Here is a 22,599-nt window from a genome sequence, read left to right on the forward strand (position 1 = left end):
AAGGAGATGTCCAAAATTGCAACAACTATAGAGGAATCAAGCTAATATGTCATGTAATGAAAGTGTGGGAGAGGGTGATGGAACGCCAATTGCGAGATATAACAGAGGTGTCAGATAATTAATTTGGGTTTATGCCTGGCAGGTCAACAATGGAAGCGATCTATCCTTTGAGGAAAGTAATAGAAAAGTATAGAGAAAAGAAAAGAGACATTCATATGGTGTTTATCGACCTTGAGAAAGCATATAATAGAGTGTCCCGGAATATAATATGGTGGGTGCTAGAGAAGAAAGGGGTGACAAAAGGTTACATTGATGTGATTAGGAGCATGTATGAAGGGGTGGTGACCACTATTAGATCGCCTGTTGGAGAGACAAATGAATTTCCTATCACTGTAGGGTTACATCAAGAATCTACCTTAAGTTCTTATCTTTTTGCTTTAGTTATGGATGAGTTGACGAGAAATATCCAGGATGACGTGCCATGATGTATGCTTTTTGCAGATGATATCGTGCTAGTGGATGAAACTAGAGAAGGAGTTAACACAAAGTTAGAGATTTGGAGAAAAACTCTTGAATCTAAAGGATTCCATATAACGCCCTCAAAAAAAATCCAAAAACAAACATCCATGATACAAGAAAGGGATATCACATTTCATAAATTAGAGTATTATTAACAACTCCGCCGGTCCTAAGCCCGGGTTAAGGAGGTGGGTTGTGTGTTAGGTAGCCGACAGCCAACACGTAAAAAAGCCACTCGGATCTCTTATGAAAATGAATCCTACTTTGAATCGTTTAAACGCTAGGTCGTTCCCCTCAAGTGACGCATTGCGCCTGCCTCCGGGTGTTTCAAAAAGTGAGCAAGGGGCGCCGCATCGACGCCTGGGTGCAGTGAAAAATAGGCAAAGGTTTCCGCGTTTTTCTGGACGAGCACGGGTAAAGAAGCTAGTCCAAGACTATAGGTTTAGAGTAGCCACTTGGAACATAGGAACCTTGTAAAAATATATGTATTATTGATTGATTGATGTTGTAGTATGTATTACAATTACAAGGATTCCTATTATATAGGAGTGTGTTTGGGAGTAGGTGGAGAGTAGGTGAAGTGGAGGTGGTAGTGGTGTAGTGGGTTAGGTTTAGTGGAGTAGTGGAGTAGGTGAGGTGGTAGTGGTAGGTTTATGGTAAATTCTAACAGCCCCCCGCAAACTCAAGGAGGATAGAAACTAACCAACTTGAGTTTGAAGAGAGGAACAAAACAAGAAAATACATAAAAATAAAAAAGGATAGGAGGCACTGTATGGTGTCATAACGTGGTAGAGGACACTGTATGGTGGTGTCATAACGTTGTAGAGGACACTGTATGGGGGTGTCATTCCGATGTAGAAGACAGTTTATGGGGTCATGTCGGACCGTTGTAGCAGACAATGTGCTGACAGTTGTTGTGACAGTTTACGGAGTGTTGCTGGACCCTTGTAGAAACTAACCGGAATCTATGTCGGGACAGTTTACAGAGTCTTGTCGGACCCATAAAGGAGCTAACCGGAATCACTGTCGGGACAGTTTACAGAGTCTTGTCGGACCCTTGTAGAAACTAACCGGAATCTATGTCGGGACAGTTTACAGAGTCTTGTCGGACCCATAAAGGAGCTAACCGGAATCAATGTCGGGACAGTTTACAGAGTCTTGTCGGACCCATTAAAAAGTCACACCCTCAAAAGGTGCGCCCAATTTTTCAAAAGGCGTGCCATCAAAAGGCGTGCCCAATTTATCAAAAGGTGTGCCGGACATGATGGCGAGGCACGTGAGTGTCTTGGTTGGCGTGCCCGTTTGTCGGCTGGTGGCAAGAGGCGCGCGATGCGCGTGGCTGCCTCGGCTATAAGACGGAGGCTGAGGCTGAGGCAGAGAAAAGCTGCGAAAAACCTCTGAAAAAAAAAACTTCGTTGTGCTGAGAGAGAGAGTCTGAAAAACTCTTCGTTGTGCTGAGAGAGAGAGTCTGTAACACTCTGTTGCGAGAGATATTCTGTAACACTCTGTTGCCCAGAAAATGGCGTCATCTTCCCGGAGTCTGCTCACTCTCTTTCCCGACCTCAACGAGTCAACAAGAGAGACAACTGGTGCGGTGGCACTGGAACCTCAACCAAGCGCCCCGGAGTTTGCTCCGTTGAACTTTCCGATGCGGTCGGTGGAGCAAAGAATGGCAGTGTAGTCGGATGTGGAGGCCAATCAGTATACTTTGAAGTCATGTGTGGAGAGCATGACGGCGGTTACAAACTTGTCGCACCGGCTGCAGAGTAGGACAAATGAGGTGCAGCAGTTAAATTCCCAGCTGGCTCTGCTCCAACGCATGTATAAGGATGCGCGAGCAGAGATCAGTGTGCTAAAGGCAGAGAATAAGGAGCTGAAGCGGAAGGCCACCGTGATGTTCCGGTTTGGAGGTCCGCCATATGCTGCAGTGGAGGAGTATGGGGGAGTGATCATGCCCAGTGGAGTGGGAAACACGGAGGCAACACCGGCAAGGGCCGCCCAGGAGGGAGGCAAGAAGAAGAGACCTGCGGCAGAGTAGAGAAGAAAAATCCCACTGTTTCGATGTGTGTTGTTGTTGTTTTTTTTTTTTTTGTGTGTGTGTGGTGTAAAATGGTGATCGGGGTGAGCCCCGACATGAATAATTTTTTTTTTTTTTTTTTTTTTTTTTGTTTTTGTGTGTGGTGTAAAATGGTGATCGGGGTGAGCCCCGACATGAATAAAATGTGCAGTTCGTCTTCTGCCTTTTTCTTTCTTTCTTTCTTTCTTTTTTTTTTTTTTTTAAATAATAATAATAATAATAATGGAAAAAAGATGAAAAAGAAAGTGGAGTAGAGGATGGGTCTCAGCAGTACCAAAAAGAGGGGAGACAGCATATTACAATAAAAAAAGTGATGATGGGCGGTGGGCGGGTGTGAGTAAAGAAATTAGAAGTTAGAATAATGAAAAGAAAGGTTGGGCGGTGTGATTAAAAAAAAAAAGGGAAAAGGAAGGAGGATAAGAGAGAGGAAAGCAGCGGTACAGTAACCGAGTCGAAAACACCAAAAATAGCCGACTTGAGAGTGAGCGAGAGAGAGACTTTAGCATGAAAAACTGATTAAAACGATCATTATCATCAACAAATGAAGTGCAGCGATGGCTACAATGGCGTCGAGGGCCAAGATCACTAGGCTTCTCAGCAAACTGACCCACAAAACTCCGATTTTAGCTTCTGGGTTTCGCTCTAATGGCGCTAGAGGGCAGATTCGGGTCAACCCATTTGGTGTTTCCGGGTTTCCATTATCATCTTCGGCAGCTCCTCTGGAATCGAACGTGATGGGTTCGAAAGATTACGAGGATTACAGGAGATGAAAACTCCCCGGAAACGACGATTTCTTGGTGAGAATAGCAAGCAATCTTGATGGCTCCAACTGGGTTTTGTCTAGGTCAGGGAGATGGCTCTCGGAGACTGCAAAGATTGTTGAGGTCAGTCTTCTCTCCTCCTTCAACTAGAGCATTGGAGTACTCCGGGTACTTGGCTAGGACATATTGTTCAACATATTGCATTTCAGTTGGTGTGATTGGGCCTGACCATCATAGGTCAAGACCATGGAGTGTCGATATGGCTTCTGCTATTATGTGGGCAGGAATCACTGTATGTGCTTCCTTGAAGACCATGCTGCTTGGTCAGCCATTTTGAGTTGGTGATTGGAAGCAAACAAGGACTTTCGCATATCACCTTCCACTGTGGCCTTAGATCCTCTATGCAGTTTGATCTGTTTATGTAAAGTGTTGTTGAAGAATTTGCGGAGTGAAGGTATGGGTAGAGGTCCGGCGGGCGGCCAAGGCGAAGCTGCCGCCCGCCGGTGAAGCAGAATGATTAGGTTGTTAACTTTGCTCTGATACCATGTAAAAATATATGTATTATTGATTGATTGATGTTGTAGTATGTATTACAATTACAAGGATTCCTATTATATAGGAGTGTGTTTGGGAGTAGGTGGAGAGTAGGTGAAGTGGAGGTGGTAGTGGTGTAGTGGGTTAGGTTTAGTGGAGTAGTGGAGTAGGTGAGGTGGTAGTGGTAGGTTTATGGTAAATTCTAACAAACCTTAACTGGTAGGACGATGGAATTGGTAGATGTTATGATTAGGAGGAGAGTTAGTATAGCTTGCATACAAGAAACTAAGTGGACGGGAGAGAAAGCTAGAGAAATTGAGGATACTGGTTTTAAACTTTATTATAGTGGTAAGGATAGACGCAGGAATGGGGTAGGAATCATAATTGCCAAGGGTCTTGTGGAAAGTGTGGTGGCGGTCACTAGGAAAGGAGATAGGATTATACTAGTTAAACTAGTTATTGGAGGGAATATAGTGAACATTATGTAACAACCCTCATTTTAACTTAGTCATACTTGCATATATTTATGTATGATCTTGTTTTGATATGTGCATTTGCAAATCTTGTCTTGTTTTGCTCGAATGTTGCTTGCATGCTTTGTTCTTGCCTGGTGTGTTGCCGAGGTTATCTTGAGCCTAGACACCTTGGAACCTTTCCACGCTTAGAACTATCTTGGAACCCCATCGGTTGACCTCCATCTCTACCCTGGCATATTGGCCGAGATGTCACCATCTAGGCCGAGGTGCGCGTCGCCTAGGCCGAGATGTGCATCATCTAGGCCGAGATGTTAATATCTAGACGTTCTAGATCCTTGACCCTTGCATTAGTGATTTTGTTCCTGGAATGGTATGACCTAGACCGAGGTGTGGCACATCTAGGCCGAGGTGTGGCACAGCTTAGTCAAGTGTTGCCCTTCCAAGCCGATGTCATTGTTACCCTGTTTGCTGAAGCTTTGCCCTTAGCCGAGATCATCACTTGCCGGAGTGCTCTTACCGTCTAGCTTGTTGAATACACTTTGTCATGGTCTTGTCTTATCAGTCAGTCACTTTTTTGGGTAGAGCCAATCAGCCAGTGCCACGTGTCCCAGCAGAGGGATTAAGTCAGTGACTGTCGGGAGAAACATATCATTTTTGTATCAAATCTTGCCTTTTAGAGAGAGAGACTCTAAGAAGAAGAAGGAGAAGTTGAACAAGATAGAGTGAACTTCCAAGCTTGATCGTTGGAGCTTGAACCGATAGATTCGAGTTTTGAGGTTAGAATCTTAACCTACTCTTGTTGTTCTTATTGATCATCTAGCTGCATTGCACGGTCAAACCTGTTCGGCACGTCATGCATTGATTTAAAGTTAGTAAGAGAATGGTTTTCATGTGTTCTTGAAGAAAAGCCTTATTTGATCCGAAAGTTTGCGTTAAGGCTCATGTTTTTGTGTTTGTTTTGATAAGATCCTTGAGTGTGGGTACCCAGGTCCGTGTTTTTTAATTCATAGCATGAAATCTCAGCTTTCGAAATAGTAAGTGTTGATCTTTGCATTCATCTTCCTCATGTTCATGTTCTTCATGTTCTTCATGCGCATGTTCTTCATGTTTATCAAGAGGGAAACCCAGATTTTGACGACTTCGCTTTTGAATGTGGCCGTCGGAGCCACACCTCGGCAAGGAGGTGTGGGACCTCAGCCTAGACCTGGTAGTTGCCCAGCATGTTTTCCAGAAATAAGAAATGGTGTTTTGATTTGATTTGACTTAGTTTTTGAGGAATGCCGAGGTCATGTGCATGCATGCTAGACTTGTTTTGAGTAGTGCATTCAATAGACTTTGCCATGTGTTTGTAGGACTGGGACTTGCCTTGACCCCGACGTTTGACGAACTATGTGAGTGGTATTTTTAATAAAGCTATATTATATGTTTTGATAAAGACTTTGCTTTTCTTGTTTGAAAGTATTTGTTAAGCATGAATAATTGTCCCTAATTTGTAAATCAAGCATCATCTCGTTTTGAAAGTCCCTTGTGCTGGAGGACTCTAAACTTTCGCAGCACATCTCGTTTTGAAAGTCCCTTGTGCCGGAGGACTCTAAACTTTCGTAGCACATCTTGTTTTGAAAGTCCCTTGTGCTGGAGGACTCTAAACTTTCGCAGCACATCTTGTTCGAGATACCTCCCTTGTTTTGTCTTGTTTTGCCACTGGCGGTTTACCGCGTGGATTTGTTTGCCGGAATGTTGTCATTTGTAATATGTTGAATGCTAGTAAGCATCCCTTGAAGCTTTGAAGATTTGTTAGATGGACGAGGTCCATCCCTTGTTATATAAAGTTTTGACATGTATTGTTTGGAAAGACTTCGGCTATTATTCATGCAAACGCCTTTATTATTTATACCATTCACTGAGTATCCAAGCTCACCCTCTATATATATATATAGGTGATGAGCAAGAGGGCGATGACGCCTAGATGTTATTCTGGAGCTTGTTTTGGATTTTTGATTACGTCGGCAGTCTTGAAAATCATGCTTCTCGACTTGTAATATTTGTATTTCGTACACGTCGGCATGAGAAGCCTTTTGATCAGGATGTATGTTTTGTATGTATGTTATGTCGGCAACGAGGATGTCGGCAATCTGGCAGACTATGTTCCTTGACCTGTAGTTCGTACATTTTGTTTATGTCGGCTTGTGAAGCTCTTTCTTAAAATGTAATATGTATTTTGGACCTCACTTAAATTGTGTTCAAGTTGTAAAGCTATGTAAAGATGTATGCCATTCCATTTGACTTATGCACTGCTCTTATGGACCACTTGTATTTTAAATTATTACTTCCGCACATGTTAGCCCCATATATTTATACTCTGATTGTGTGTGAATTTTGAAAGTTGGCTTTCGGTAATCTCGGATTACTGGCCATCACGGCACCAAACTACTAGGGGCGGTTTGGGGTCGTGACAGAATGGTATCAGAGCACAAGTTCCTTAGGGTACGTTATTCACACACTTTGAGTCCTAAAGAGCATAGGATTTCCCCTTAGAAGGATGTTAGGATTGCATCATATTGCTTGCTATGTGAACACGGTGTACATTGTCTCGGCATGCTTAACTGTTACTTGCCTACGGGATTATTTGTTCATTTTGTTTTAAAGCCACATTTTGCATACTCATAGCATCATGAGGAGAGGTAGACCTCCAGTTGGCCGAGATCAGTCGGAGGACAGAATAGACAGACTGGAAATGCTAGTTGAGGGTTTGGCCCGCGAGTTAAGGCAGACAAGACAGCAGTACGCTAGTGCTACATCGACTCAGGCCGAGCAGACAAAAGGCCGAAATGCAGTTCCGCCTCCACCACCTCCTCCTCCAGTACCACAAGTGCCCCTACAACCAGCTTTATATGGGGACGGCACGATAGCTTTGATCAGAGAGTTTAAGAAAATGAAACCGCCGAGATTTCAAGGGGGTATAGAGCCGATGAAAGCCGAAGCGTGGGTTTTGGAAATGGAGAAGTTGTTCGAGATCTTTCCCAGCACCGACACCCAGAAGGTGACATTAGCAGCTTTTACACTAGATGACGACGCCCGCAGATGGTGGGTGATGGTTCAAGAAAGCAATCCAGACTTGACCTGGACCAGATTTTTGGAGTTATTTTACACCAAGCACTTTCCCCTGAGTGTTCGAAATCGCAAGGCTACCGAATTCCAGACTTTGACACAAGGCAACAGAACAGTAGCTGAATATGACCGTGCCTTTACCGAGTTGGCGAGATATGCACCCCACATGGTCAATGATGAATATATGAAGGCTAGGAAGTTTGAAAGTGGGCTTCGAGGACCGATACAAGACCGAGTTAATATGCTCAATATGCCGACTTACGCGGGAGTATTGGACAAAACCATTCTGGCCGAGGCTAACTTGAACAGATACCAGAGTTCGAGAGAGAGCCAGAGGAAGAGACAGAATTATGACAATCGCCGAGCACAGTTTGGTACTAAGAAGAAAGCGAATGTTGGCAGTTCGAGCAACTCAAGACAGGAAAGTGGTACTAAGCTGACATGTTCCAGTTGTGGGAAGCCACATTTCGGGGTCTGTCGTCGGGCATCTGGAGCTTGTTACGAATGTGGGGAAGTAGGTCATTTTGTGAGGGACTGTCCAAAGACAAGGGCTGGTGAAGGTAAGAAAGATGAGAATACCTCGAGTTCCATACAGAAGGGTAACGTTGGGAAAGGACCGATGAGGCAAGGCAGAGTTTTTGCACTGGTACCAGGAGACACTCAGAATGCTGAGACAGTGGTGTCAGGTATACTTCCAATTTGCTCTCAAAATGCATATGTATTGATTGATTCGGGTTCTACGCATTCATTCATTTCTGCTAAGTTTGCCGAGAAGATTAATAGGAAACTAGAACCCCTTGATTATGTATTATCTGTATCTACTCCATCTGGGAGATCTATGAATGTTGCATCCATCTATCGAGCATGTGTTGTTGTGATTGGGAATGTTGAATTGTTAGCTGATTTAATGCCATTGGACATAACTCATTTTGATGTTATATTGGGGATGGACTGGTTAGTGGCAAATCACGCATCCATAGATTGTGTTTCTAAGAGTGTCACGTTAAAAACCCTAAACCTAGCCGAGGTCACAATTCAGGGAAAAGGTGTAGTATCCCCACCTTACTTAATTTCATCCATGAAAGCCTATAGGTTGATCCAAAAAGGGTGTCAAGGTTATCTGTGTAGTATATTAAGTAATTTGAATGGAAGTGTTGAGTTAGCCGACGTCCCAGTGGTTAATGAATTCCCCGACGTCTTTCCAAATGATTTGCCTGGTCACTTAGTTGATAAAGAGGTAGAGTTCCCTGTTGACATCATATCGGGAACCCAGTCCATCTCTAAAACACCCTATAGGATGGCCCCCGCCGAGCTTAAGGAATTGAAACTTCAACTACAAGAGTTGCTAGATAAGGGTTTTATTAGGCCGAGCACTTCACCCTGGGGAGCACCCGTCTTGTTTGTTAAGAAGAAGGATGGTACACTTCGTCTTTGTATTGATTACCGGAAACTGAATAAGGTAACCATCAAGAATAAGTACCTGTTGCCGAGGATAGACGATTTGTTTGATTAGTTGCAAGGAGCACGAGTCTTTTCTAAAATTGACCTTAAGTCGGGTTATCATCAGCTTAAGGTTAAAGCCGAGGATGTTGAGAAGACCGCTTTTCGGACGAGGTATGGCCACTACGAGTTTTTAGTAATGCCATTTGGAGTGACCAATGCCCCTGCGGCATTTATGGATTTGATGAACAGAGTCTTTAAACTGTATCTAGACGAGTTTGTGGTTGTCTTCATCGATGATATATTGATCTACTCTAAGAGTAAAGCTGAGCACGAGGATCATTTGAGACTTACCTTACAGACTTTGAGGGATTAGAAATTGCATGCTAAATTTAACAAGCGTGAGTTTTGGCTTACCACTATTTCATTTTTGGGTCATGTGATTGATAAAGATGGTATTTCGGTCGATCCTAGTAAAATTGAAGCCATTGTAAACTGGCTGAGGCCGACTAATGTGTCCGAGGTTCGTAGCTTTCTGGGATTGGCAGGTTATTACAGGAAGTTCATGAAGGATTTCTCAAGGATTGCAATTCCGTTGACACAACTGACTAAGAAGGGAGCGGCTTACGAATGGACTAAGGATAGGGAAGCAGCCTTCCAGGAGTTGAAGACGAGGTTAGTCGCAGCACCAGTTCTTGTACTGCCATCAGGTAATGAAGATTTTCATGTTTACAGTGATGCTTCGCATAAGGGTCTAGGTTGTGTATTAATGCAAAAAGGTAGGGTTATAGCATATGCATCTCGTCAACTAAAGCCACATGAAAAGAACTATCCCACCCATGATTTAGAATTAGCAGCCGTGGTATTTGCTTTGAAGATTTGGCGCCACTACTTGTATGGAGCTTCTTGTTAGGTTTTTACAGATCATAAAAGTTTAAAGTACTTGTTCACTCAGAAGGAATTGAATATGAGGCAGAGAAGATGGCTTGAGTTGTTGAAAGATTACGATATGCAGATTCAATATCATTCAGGTAAAGCTAACACCGTAGCCGACGCTTTGAGCAGAAAGATGGTTGGAAATTTGGCATGTCTAACCACGATCTTAGTGGAGCCGACAATTGTCGAGGAAGTGAAGACAAGACAGATGGAGGATGAATTCTTCAAGAAGGTGGCCGATGAGATTACCACAAAGCCGAGATCAGGGTATACCATAGAAAATCAAGTGCTCAAGTTTGAAGGAAGATTGTGTGTGGCCGACATCCCAGAGTTGAAAAGGAAAATTTTGCAGGAAGCTCATGGTTCCAAGTTTGCTGTTCACCCAGGGAACACCAAGATGTATCAGGATGTGAAGCAGACGTTTTGGTGGCCGAATATGAAAGGAGAAATAGCCGAATTCGTGTCGCAATGTTTGTATTGTCAACAAGTGAAAGCAAAACATCAAAAGCCAGCAGGACTTCTTCAACCTTTACCGATTCCTGAGTGGAAATGGGAGCACATCTCCATGGACTTTGTGGTTGGTTTGCCGAAGACACAAAAGGGTATGGATTCGATTTGGGTTGTCGTGGATAGACTAACTAAGTCAGCACACTTCTTGCCCGTTAAGACTACCTTCAACGCCGACAAACTTGCTTTGTTGTATGTGAATGAGATTGTTAGACTTCATGGAGTGCTGATGTCAATTGTGTCAGACCGAGATCCAAAGTTGGTTTCCAGATTTTGGCAGAGCCTACAAAGAGCTTTCGGAGCTGAGTTGAGGTTTAGCACAGCTTTTCATCCCCAGACTGATGGGCAAATAGAGAGGACGATTCAGACACTTGAAGATATGCTTAGACTATGTGTATTGGACCTCCAAGGAAGTTGGGGAGTGCATTTGCCATTGGTGGAATTTACCTACAACAACAGTTATCAAGCTAGCATTGGCATGGCGCCGTATGAAGCACTGTATGGAAGAAAGTGCAGGTCGCCGATATGTTGGACCGAGGTAGGAGACAAAGCTCTGTTTGGTCCCGAGTTAATTCAAGTAACAACCGAGAAGATTAAGCTCGTCCAGCAAAGAATCAAAACTGCACAGAGTCGACAGAAGAGTTATGCCGACCAGAGAAGAAGAGAGTTGGAATTTGAAGTCGGGGACCATGTATTCCTAAAGATTTCGCCGATGAAAGGAGTTACAAGATTTGGGAAGAAGGGTAAGTTAGCACCCCGTTACATCGGACCTTTTAAAGTTCTTGAGAAGGTTAACCTCGCTGCCTACAGACTTGCTTTGCCGCCAGGATTGAGCCAAGTCCATAATGTGTTCCATGTTTCGATGCTGAGGAAGTATATTCGAGATCCACTACATGTGATCGACTATTTCGGAAATGTAATTAACGAAGATTTAGGCTATGAAGAGAAGCCGATATGGATTGTCGATAGGCAGGTGAAACAGTTGAGAAGTAAATCGATACCAATGGTGAAAGTTGAATGGAGGGAGCATTACGGTGAGGATGCTACATGGGAAATGGAAGAGGAAATGAAAGTCTGACATCTCGAACTGTTTATGGAACAAGGTAACTCAAGTTTGGGGACCAAACTTCTTTAAGGGAGGTAGAATGTAACAACCCTCATTTTAACTTAGTCATACTTGCATACATTTATGTATGATCTTGTTTTGATATGTGCATTTGCAAATCTTGTCTTGTTTTGCTCGAATGTTGCTTGCATGCTTTGTTCTTGCCTGGTGTGTTGCCGAGGTTATCTTGAGCCTAGACACCTTGGAACCTTTCCACGCTTAGAACTATCTTGGAACCCCATCGGTTGACCTCCATCTCTACCCTGGCATATTGGCCGAGATGTCACTATCTAGGCCGACGTGCGCGTCGCCTAGGCCGAGATGTGCATCATCTAGGCCGAGATGTTAATATCTAGGCGTTCTAGATCCTTGACCCTTGCATTAGTGATTTTGTTCCTGGAATGGTATGACCTAGACCGAGGTGTGGCACATTTAGGCCAAGGTGTGGCACAGCTTAGTCAAGTGTTGTCCTTCCAAGCCGATGTCATTGTTACCCTGTTTGCCGAAGCTTTGCCCTTAGCCGAGATCATCACTTGCCGGAGTGCTCTTACCATCTAGATTGTTGAATACACTTTGTCATGGTCTTGTCTTATCAGTCAGTCACCTTTTTGGGTAGAGCCAATCAGCCGGTGCCACGTGTCCCAGCAGAGGGATTAAGTCAGTGACTGTCGGGAGAAACATATCATTTTTGTATCAAATCTTGCCTTTTAGAGAGAGAGACTCTAGGAAGAAGAAGGAGAAGTTGAACAAGAGAGAGTGAACTTCTAAGCTTAATCGTTGGAGCTTGAACCGTTAGATTCGAGTTTTGAGGTTAGAATCTTAACCTACTCTTGTTGTTCTTATTGATCATCTAGCTGCATTGCACGATCAAACCTGTTCGGCACGTCATGCATTGATTTAAAGTTGGTTTTAGTAAGAGAAAATGGTTTTCAGGTGTTCTTGAAGAAAAGCCTCGTTTGATCCGAAAGTTTGCGTTAAGGCTCATGTTTTTGTGTTTGTTTTGATAAGATCCTTGAGTATGGGTACCCAGGTCCGTGTTTTTTAATTCATAGCATGAAATCTCAGCTTTCGAAATAGCAAGTTTTGATCTTTGCATTCATCTTCCTCATGTTCATGTTCTTCATGCGCATGTTCTTCATGTTTATCAAGAGGGAAACCCAGATTTTGCCGACTTCACTTTTGAATGTGGCCGTCGGGGCCACACCTCGGCAAGGAGGTGTGGGACCTCGGCCTAGACCTGGTAGTTGCCCAGCATGTTTTCCAGAAATAAGAAACGGTGTTTTGATTTGATTTGACTTAGTTTTTGAGGAATGCCGAGTTCATGTGCATGCATGCTAGACTTGTTTTGAGTAATGCATTCAATAGACTTTTCCATGTGTTTGAAGGACTGGGACTTGCCTTGACCCCGACGTTTGACGAACTATGTGAGTGGTATTTTTAATAAAGCTATGTTATATGTTTTGATAAAGACTTTGCTTTTCTTGTTTGAAAGTATTTGTTAAGCATGAATAATTGTCCCTAATTTGTAAATCAAGCATCATCTCGTTTTGAAAGTCCCTTGTGCTGGAGGACTCTAAACTTTCGCAGCACATCTTGTTTTGAAAGTCCCTTGTGCTGGAGGACTCTAAACTTTCGCATCACATCTTGTTTTGAAAGTCCCTTGTGCTGGAGGACTCTAAACTTTCGCAGCACATCTTGTTCGAGATACCTCCCTTGTTTTGTCTTGTTTTGCCACTGGCGGTTTACCGCGTGGATTTGTTTGCCGGAATGTTGTCATTTGTAATATGTTGAATGCTAGTAAGCATCCCTTGAAGCTTTGAAGATTTGTTAGATGGACGAGGTCCATCCCTTGTTATATAAAGTTTTGACATGTATTGTTTGGAAAGACTTCAGCTATTATTCATGCAAACCCCTTTATTATTTATACCATTCACTGAGTATCCAAGCTCACCCTCTCTATATATATGTAGGTGATGAGCAAGAGGGTGATGACGCCTAGATGTTATTCTGGAGCTTGTTTTAGATTTTTGATTACGTCGGCAGTCTTGAAAATCATGCTTCTCGACTTGTAATATTTGTATTTTGTACACGTTGGCTTGAGAAGCCTTTTGATTAGGAGGTATGTTTTGTATGTATGTTATGTCGGCAACGAGGATGTTGGCAATCTGGCAGACTATGTTCCTTGACCTGTAGTTCGTACATTTTGTTTATGTCGGCTTGTGAAGCTCTTTCTTAAAATGTAATATGTATTTTGGACCTCACTTAAATTGTGTTCAAGTTGTAAAGCTGTGTAAAGATGTATGTCATTCCATTTGACTTATGCACTGCTCTTATGGACCACTTGTATTTTAAATTATTACTTCCGCTCATGTTAGCCCCATATATTTATACTCTGATTGTGTGTGAATTTTGAAAGTTGGCCTTCGGTAATCTCGGATTACTGGCCATCACGGCACCAAACTACTAGGGGCGGTTTGGGGTCGTGACACATTATTAGCGCTTACGCCCCTCAAGTAGGGTTAGATGATCAGACTAAGAGGGATTTTTAGAAGCAAATGGATGAGATTTTACTGGAGATACCTGTAGGAGAGAACCTGGTTATAGGTGGAGATTTTAATGACCATGTGGGTATAGATAAACTAGGTTATGAAAGGGTGCATGGTGGATACGGTTTTGGTGACAGAAATGAAGCTGGAAAGAGAATCTTAGATTTTGCGTTGGCTTCTAACCTAGTGGTGGGCAATACTATGTATAAGAAGAGGGAGGAGCATTTGATAACTTTTAAGAGTGGATTAGTTAAGAGCCAAATAGATTACTTCTTAGTGAGAAAATTGGACTGCCTAAAATGCAATGATTGTAAGGTGATTCCTGGAGAGAGTCTGGTCTCTCAATATAGGATTTTGGTACTAGATTTATGTTTTAGAGGGCAATACCAAGCTAGGAAGGATGATGGGCGTCGTAGGACGAGATGGTGGGACCTAAAAGGGGATAAACTAGAAATATTTAAGAATCAAATGGATAGGAAAGGTACTTGGGACTTAGAAGGTGATGCTAACACTATGTGGAATTCGATGGCCAATTGTATGAGGAGAATCTCAAGGGAAGTGCTTAGAAAGTCGAAAGGAACGGGACCCAGCTCTAAGGAAACTTGGTGGTGGAGGGAAGAGATTCAAGCGGTAGTTATGGCAAAAAAAGAGTGCTTTAAAAAGTGGCAGAAGGATAGAACTGATGAAAGCCTTAAGAGCTCTAGATTGGATAATAAGGAGGTCAAAAAAGTAGTGAGAGAGACTAAGTTGAAAGCTTATGATGACCTATACACTAGACTAGATAGTAAGGAGGGAGAGAAAAGGGTATACAAACTTGCTAAGATACGGGAGAGGAAAATAAGAGATTTTAATCAAGTAAAGTGCATCAAGAGTGAGGATTCTAATGCATTGGTGAAGGATGATGAGATTAAGGAAAGATGGAAGAATTATTTTGAGAAATTGTTAAATGAGGAACATGAAAGTACGACAATAGGGGAAGAAATAGCCAGTAATACGATAAACCAAGACTATAGGTTCTATCGCAGGATTAGGAACTTTGAAGTGGAGATTGCACTTAAGAAGATGAAATCAAATAAGGCTTTAGGACCCGATGATATCCCTATTGAAGCTTGGAAGTGTTTGGGTAAAAAGGGGGTTGCTTGGTTGACTAGGTTGTTTAGCAAAATTTTGTTGACTAGGAACATGCCAGATGAGTGGAGGAAGAGTATTTTAGTGCCAATCTATAAGAATAAAGGTGATGTCCAGAATTGTAACAACTATAGAAGAATCAAGCTAATGTGTCATATAATGAAAGTGTGGGAGATAGTGATGGAACGCCGATTGCGAGACATAACAGAGGTGTCAGTGAATCAATTTGGGTTTATGCTTGGTAGGTCAACAATGGAAGCGATCTATCTTTTGAGGAGAGTAATAGAAAGTATAAAGAAAAGAAAAGAGACATTCGTATGGTGTTTATCGACCTTGAGAAAGCATATAATAGAGTGCCCCGAGATATAATATGGTGGGTGTTAGAGAAGAAAGGGGTGACAAAAGGCTACATTGACGTGATTAGGGACATGTATGAAGGGGTGGTGACCACTATTAGATCTTCAGCTGGAGAGACAAATGAATTTCCTATCACTGTAGGGTTACACCAAGGATCTACCTTAAGCCCTTATCTTTTTGCTTTAGTTATGGACGAGTTGACGATAAATATTCAGGATGACGTGCCATGGTGTATGCTTTTTTGCAGACGATATTGTGTTAGTGGATGATACTAGAGAAGGAGTTAACACAAAGTTGGAGATTTGGAGAAAAGCTCTTGAATCTAAAGGATTCTGGATAAGCAGAACTAAGACAGAGTACATGGAGTGTAAATTTAGTAACAGTAACAATGAAAGCAGAGGAGAAGTGAAGATTGAGAACCAAGAACTGCCTAAGAGTGAACATTTTCGTTATTTAGGGTCGATTATCACAACAGCGGGAGAGATTGATGCAGATGTAGCCCGTAGGATTAAGATGGGATGGTGTAAATGAAGAAGTGCGTCTGGGGTATTATGCGATAAACGAATACCAATTAGACTAAAAGGTAAGTTTTATAGAACGACTATTAGACTAGCTATGTTATATGGGACGGAGTGTTAGACAACCAAGAAACAAAATGTAGATAAGATGAGTGTGGCTGAGATGAGGATGCTAAGGTGGATGTGTGGTAAGACTAGACAAGACAGGATTAGGAATAAGTGTATTCGAGAATGGGTAGGAGTAGCACCGATAGAAGATAAGTTGAGAGAGAATCGTTTGAGATGGTTTGGTCATATTCAACGGAGACCAACAGAGGCAGTAGTGAAAAGATGCGATGCTGTAATGGTAGATGGAAGTGTTAGGGGACGGGGTAGGCCTAGATTAACGTTGACTAGCGTTATAAATAGAGATATAAATCTACTTAATTTGACTAATGAAATGGCCTTTGATAGGGCCGCGTGGAGAAGAAGGATTCATGTAGCCAACCTCATTTGATGGAACTTAAGGCTTGGTTTGGTTTGGTTTGGTTTATTCTTACAGAATGTATTACATGTTGACAACAAAAGTAAATGCCCTATGGGCTTACAACTTTCTAAGTCAACACTTGGTTACAAAAAGAAGAGTACTAACTCTACACAAAATAAGCCCTTGGCTTGATATATATATAATACAAAAAGTAATCAAAAAGGGGCCCGCAGCCACTAAGCCTCCAAAGCTACGTCCTTGGAGGTGGCATGTCACCTGCACCTGAAAATGATGTCCCAAATAGGGTGAGCCAACGCCCAGTAGAGATATGCTAAACATAATATGAGCAATAACTAAAATATTAGCACTTGATAAATGTTTAATTCATATAAACCAACATACGGTACTATCCAGTTCCATAATCCTTTACTTATCCAAATAGTCACATAAACATGTTGTCAAATAAACACATAATGTCACACATAAGTCTCTAACAAGCGAGATGAACCCATTGTGATACTAATCACTTCCCACGTACCCAAAGTATTCGAACTCGGTACGCTCTGATACCAAGTTGTAACACCCTAAAAAAAAACCCAAAAACAGACATCCATGGTACGCTCTTGGATGTTTGTTTTTGGTTTTTTTTTTAGGGCGTTACATTCCAGATAAGCAGAACTAAGACAGAGTACATGGAGTGTAAATTTAGTAATAGTAACAATGAAAGGAGAGGAGAAGTGAAAATTGAGAACCAAGAACTGCCTAAGAGTGAACATTTTCGTTGTTTAGGGTCGATTATCACAACAGCGGGGGAGATTGATGTGGATGTGGCCTATAGGATTAAGGCGGGATGGTACAAGTGGAGAAGTGTGTCTGGGGTACTGTGCGATAAACAAATACCCACTAGACTAAAAGATAGGTTCTATAGAACGTCTATTAGACCAGCGATGTTGTATGGGACGGAGTGTTGGGCAAGCAAGAAACAATATGTAGATAAGATAAGTGTGGCTGAGATGAGGATGTTAAGGTGGATGTGTGGCAAGACTAGACAAGACAAGACAAAATTAGGAATGAGTGTATTCAAGAATGGGTAAGGGTAGCACCGATAGAAGATAAATTGAGAGAAAATTGATTGAGATGGTTTGATCATATTCAACGGAGACCAACTGAGGCAGTAGTGAAGAGATGCGATGCCGTAACGGTAGATAGAAGTGTTAGGGGACGGGGTAGGCCTAGATTAATATTGGCTAGCGTTGTAAATAGAGATATGGATTTACTTAATTAGACTAATGAAATGGCCTTTGATAAGGCTGCGTGGAAAAGAAGGATTCATCTAACCGACCCCATTTGATGGGACTTAAGGCTTGGTTTGGTTTGGTTTGGTTTATTATGTATATAATCTGTGATTGTGTCAATCACTGATTTAGTATTGTTTCTTTGTTTTTATCGCTTCCTAAATTGCATCATGAATTTATTATATATACATGACCTCCTCATTCATGGGAAAAGCCAAATAATTCTTTTCATTCTTTTGCTTTTGGTTAGGGAATTTTGGGAGGTGGCATGTTTTGGGTTTGCTTGAACTTTGAAGTCATCCACAAGCATTATAAATGCCAAATAACCCTAAAATTCCTAGGTTAATTTGATATCTTAGCTTTATTTTCCCCTTAGGGGACTCAATTTTTGTATTTTTTGCATCATCTTGATACTTTCCTTATAAAGTTTGTTTATTTACCAAATCAAATCAAGCCTTAAATCCTATCAAATGGGATTGGCTACATGAATCCTTCTTCTTTACGCGGCTCTACCAGAGGCCATTTCGTTAGTCAAATTACGTAGATTCATATGTCTATTAACTACGCTAGTCAATGTCAATCTAGGACTATCCCGTCGCCTAGCACTTCCATCTACCGTCACTGTATCGCATCTGTTCACTACTGCCTCTGTTAGTTTCCGTTGAAGATAGGTTAAAAATTACATAAAGGCATTCAATATTCAATTGTAAAGTGAAATGTGTATCGATCCATGGTGCAAGAGAACTTGTTTCATTGGTTCAAATTTTAATGAAAGCTTCCAAACCGCAAAAATGTTGCACAATCTATTTCTCAGGAATCATATTGACCCAGTAAATGACAATATGCTTGTACAACTAAGCATAACTTCCATATAACACTTCAATAAAACCAAGGTCTTTCTCATCCAAATAGCTGGTGGATGTAATTTCCTTCAGTCTAGCAGTTGGGATCCCATACTTGTCATCATGTAAGTGCTCTGCAACTTTGAAAATCAATACCTAAACAAGGGAAACAGGAAATAACCAGCTATTTTCATGTATATAACAAATTGAGAAATCACAAGCAGTTAAAATAGAAATAGCAGATAACCTTACCTTTTCATCATCTACAGTCCACTGGTAATTCTTGCAGAGCTCATAAAAGGAAAACAAATTTCCCTGCAAATACCAATGGTTAGTGAACATTTTACAAGGAGACAGGAGATGGGTGAAACTGAAAGAAGATTATATATATATGTATTAGTAAGTTCTTGCCTCGGAAAAATAAGGAAATATTGGCATCTCACGACCAACGGCTAGCTGGTCACTCTGTGCATTCAATTTCACAGAAGAAGGGATCCCAACTCTGACTTGGCCATGTGCGTGACAAATCATGATATCTCCATTGCCATACACTGTCGCAACTACAGTCTGAATATAACAAACATAGGCCATGTTTGTTTGGGTGGATATGAGCTTGGGATTGGACTAATAATCCAATAAAATTATTAATCCGATGTTTGGTTAAACAATTGAAGTACGGATTAATTATTTTAAACTTAACTATTAGTTAAGAGAGGATATATAATCCAACGAATTCGTAGTCCTAGGACTATTAGTCATGGGAATGCTAATCCAGTCCGCCCAAACAAACATGGTCATATAGTATTAAGCTACAATGTTACAGTAACTCGCTAAAAGATGCAAAGCAATAAATTTCAAAAGCCAATTTCTTTCCCTCCAAGTTATAGATAGATCATGCTGGCAAGTGGTTAGGAAGGACTGGGATCAAAGGATCCTAAAATAGCCAACCTGAAACAGACCAATTTATTTGCAGGGAAAGTGTTCATAGATGGTCTATTTAAAAATCATTTCAAAATTGTCATAACTTCTAACCAAATCAAGTAAAAAAAAATGAAGTCAGTATCAAGTTGGCAGGCCCGATAAAATAGTTAGCTTCTCCTGTTAGTAATCACTTTGATATGGTTTACTCACAACTAACCCCCTTAACAAAATGCCAAGTTAGCCCATTTGGTTCAGTTAGGTTGGTCAGTCTGGGTCCAATATTTGGCAGCTCTACTTGGAGCCTGAATAAACTCCCCATTGATGGGATTGAATGAGAAGGGTTTTGACGAACAGAATGTCCCTTTTCAGAATCAAATTGTGGCCATTGATAGAAAGTAGAGAGAACGGATAACAATCCACAACGACAGAACAAAGAAACCTGAAAATACATTTAGAAGTACCAAACAAACTAGTTCTCAGGAAGCCTTAATGGGGAAGTCGGTGTCACGGTGTGTATTGATTCGAGGAAAAGAACCAGAGAACACAACCATAACTATGACTTTCACATAAGGACGCTTCAGAAAAAAATACTTGTAACCAATGTTTAATGTTTAATGCTCTACATATGTGATCCTAAATGATCCAGTTTGAGTCTCAACTTGAGATCAAATCTTACAGTATTTCCAGGTGAAACTGCAGACAGTCGTCCTGAAGATCTGTGAATTGTTGCAGTCCCATCTTCCATACTAGCATACTCCACATAGGCACCAATGGTTGGGCCTCCTCTCACAGTAAGCTGAATGAAGGAAAAATTAAACATTACAATATCAAGTCAAAAACAAGGTATTAATAATATTATTTGTATTAAGAAAAAAAAAAATGGCTATTCATTATAAAGAATGCCATAGTTCAAACGCAACTTTAGGACTCTTTTTGACCACTTACTAGTTTTGTTTAAACGTGTAGTTTAAAAGGAAAAGATGAAAAACATGGAGGAAATATTTTGGAACATACCACATAGGAAGCACCTGGTACCAAAAAAATATCACTAGGATGCAGTGTAGGTGGTGCGTAGACTTCAACCTTAATGGGCTGACTCAATATTTCTCGCCCAGATTGTTGTCGTGCACTGACCTAAATTCCAAAATCCAGATTAATATTTGTCAGCACAATCCAATTTAAAAAATTAACATTTATTTAGAAAAGGAAAAATCAGTAACTCACATAAAGAGTGGTAACCCCAATATGTCTAGCCCAAATTATGAAATTTTGTGCCTTCACATATCCATCAATAAGACTTGGGAAATCATCACTGTCTACAAGCTCCACTACATGATCCTCAATATGGACACGAATACTCATGTAAATGTACTGCGACAAAGATTATTAATCATGGAGCTTCTCAGTGTTAGAGGAGATTTATTTTTGTTTTAAAAGAATATCAGTTAGGTATTTAATAATAGAATAAGAAAGAAATGTTAAGCTCCATAACACAGGGATTCCATTAGTCACATGAAAGCCAGTGAATCGATTCAACTGGTACAAAACAGAGTAAATATATCACTTCTTGTAATAAAATTCATGCATTAAAGAAAACAAAATCAAAAAAATATATTCTGAAAGATAATTTATGGATCTTCGAACCTGGGAAGAGCTAAAAGTACTTCCATCATCAATTCCAGCCAAAAGATCAATAGACTGCAAACTTCCTTCCTGCAAATATCGTGGTAAGCATATAACAACAGTAAAAGAGAAAACAAATCACCCAGTCACTCATACCATAAGGCTCAACTCTTCCGGTGAAGTGATCTTAATCCAGTCCACCTCGGCAACTTGAACCTGTAGGCAAAAATAAAAATGGAGACACATTATATGCTTTGATTAGAAAATCTAGAAACATTTGACCTCTGTGATCCTCAGAAGTTAGGAAGATTCTTACTGGCAGTGAAAAATCAGATCAGATTACTCAAATAGTTTGTCATATAATAAGCCAGTCAATTTGGTAAAACTCAAGCACTTTTTTCCCAAAAAAAAATTAAAAAATGAGGGATCTAACCTTTTGATAATATACTGTAATGCTAAAAAAGTTGTCCTCGAACTTTGAAAATTAAGAAACAAATCCTTGCTTTTGATTAGAAACTGCATTTATTTTGATATACAAACCATAAATAACTGGAAATCAAGGTACCAACAGCAAAGTATCACAACACAATCTTTTTTATAATGTCATATTTGGCTTTGACCCAACATTGTACAATATTGTTTGCTTTGGGCTAGGCTTGCATGGGTTTAAATGTGTTGTACAATGATGGTCCACAGCTCACACCAATGAGTCATTTCACACATACTTCACCAGGCATGCGGGACTCTGTAATCTTATATCTTAACCTCCTGATTTTCTATCTTCAACACAAGCAATAGAAATTAGAATTGGAAATCTGTAATCATGTAAGAAGCAAAACTAAAAGGAAATTTTTGACAGATTCTAACGGGTGGACAAATCACGCAAAGAAAACATAAAAAACGGGAAAGATTACCACAGAAGTAGCAGCAAGTGGAGGTGAAAGTCCAATGTCAGAAGCAGTAACAAGTGCAGTTCCCAACCCTTTAGGAGCCAGTACTAACTGCGAGCATTGTAAACCTGATGGTGGCTGAATCACTTCTACAACTTGAGAATTATTAACAACAGCATCCAAAAAAAAGGCTTCCTCCAGTGATTGAGAGATTTAACTGGAAAAGAAAAAAGCATCTCATATGAGAAGCCCAAGTATTGGGTGATAAAACCGAAATGTGCCGATGTCTTTTTACAGTTGAACAGCATTGGACATCTAGAACTTATCTTTTCAGAAACACCAAAAAGTATGTGTATTTCAATACTGGAACTCCAAAGTAAAACGGATAGTCTTCATAACTTGTTAAGTTTAAAAGTCATCTAAGATGTTAAAGAGATCTTTACTACAGACTTTTTATTTTTAGCTCAAAGGGAAGGTTTGTGAATCTTCCTTTTCTTTTGGTAGATTTCATAGAAGAGCTTAGTCTTGTTGATAGCTTTTTATCTTGACA

General features: G+C 40.9%; 1 protein-coding gene across 1 annotated transcript; it reads right to left on the minus strand.

Moving 5' to 3' along the window:
- Positions 1-18,627: 18,627 nt before the first annotated feature.
- On the minus strand, positions 18,628-22,263 carry LOC114295594 (nuclear pore complex protein GP210). Its single transcript, XM_082889694.1, has 10 exons — positions 22,074-22,263; positions 21,593-21,675; positions 21,316-21,375; positions 21,181-21,249; positions 20,761-20,907; positions 20,551-20,670; positions 20,213-20,332; positions 19,027-19,182; positions 18,868-18,930; positions 18,628-18,771 (listed from the first exon to the last, which is right to left on the minus strand). Exons 3-10 carry the CDS (start codon positions 21,316-21,318, stop codon positions 18,628-18,630), a joined length of 822 nt encoding a protein of 273 aa, XP_082745820.1. The 5' UTR covers positions 21,319-21,375; positions 21,593-21,675; positions 22,074-22,263.
- Between the last annotated feature and the right edge of the window lie 336 nt (positions 22,264-22,599).

Source organism: Camellia sinensis, chromosome 9 (genome assembly GCF_055761805.1).
Source record: "Camellia sinensis isolate YWXY chromosome 9, ASM5576180v1, whole genome shotgun sequence".
NCBI classification, from domain to species: domain Eukaryota; kingdom Viridiplantae; phylum Streptophyta; class Magnoliopsida; order Ericales; family Theaceae; genus Camellia; species Camellia sinensis.

Bases quoted from the DNA above. Each gene is read 5' to 3' on its own strand.
- LOC114295594 (XM_082889694.1), bottom strand. The intron at 20,908-21,180 runs GTTCGAAGATCC...TCTTTGTCGCAG, and splicing joins GTACTTTTAGCTCTTCCCAG to TACATTTACATGAGTATTCG. The intron at 19,183-20,212 runs GTAAGATTTGAT...TGTTATATTCAG, and splicing joins CAGTTTCACCTGGAAATACT to ACTGTAGTTGCGACAGTGTA.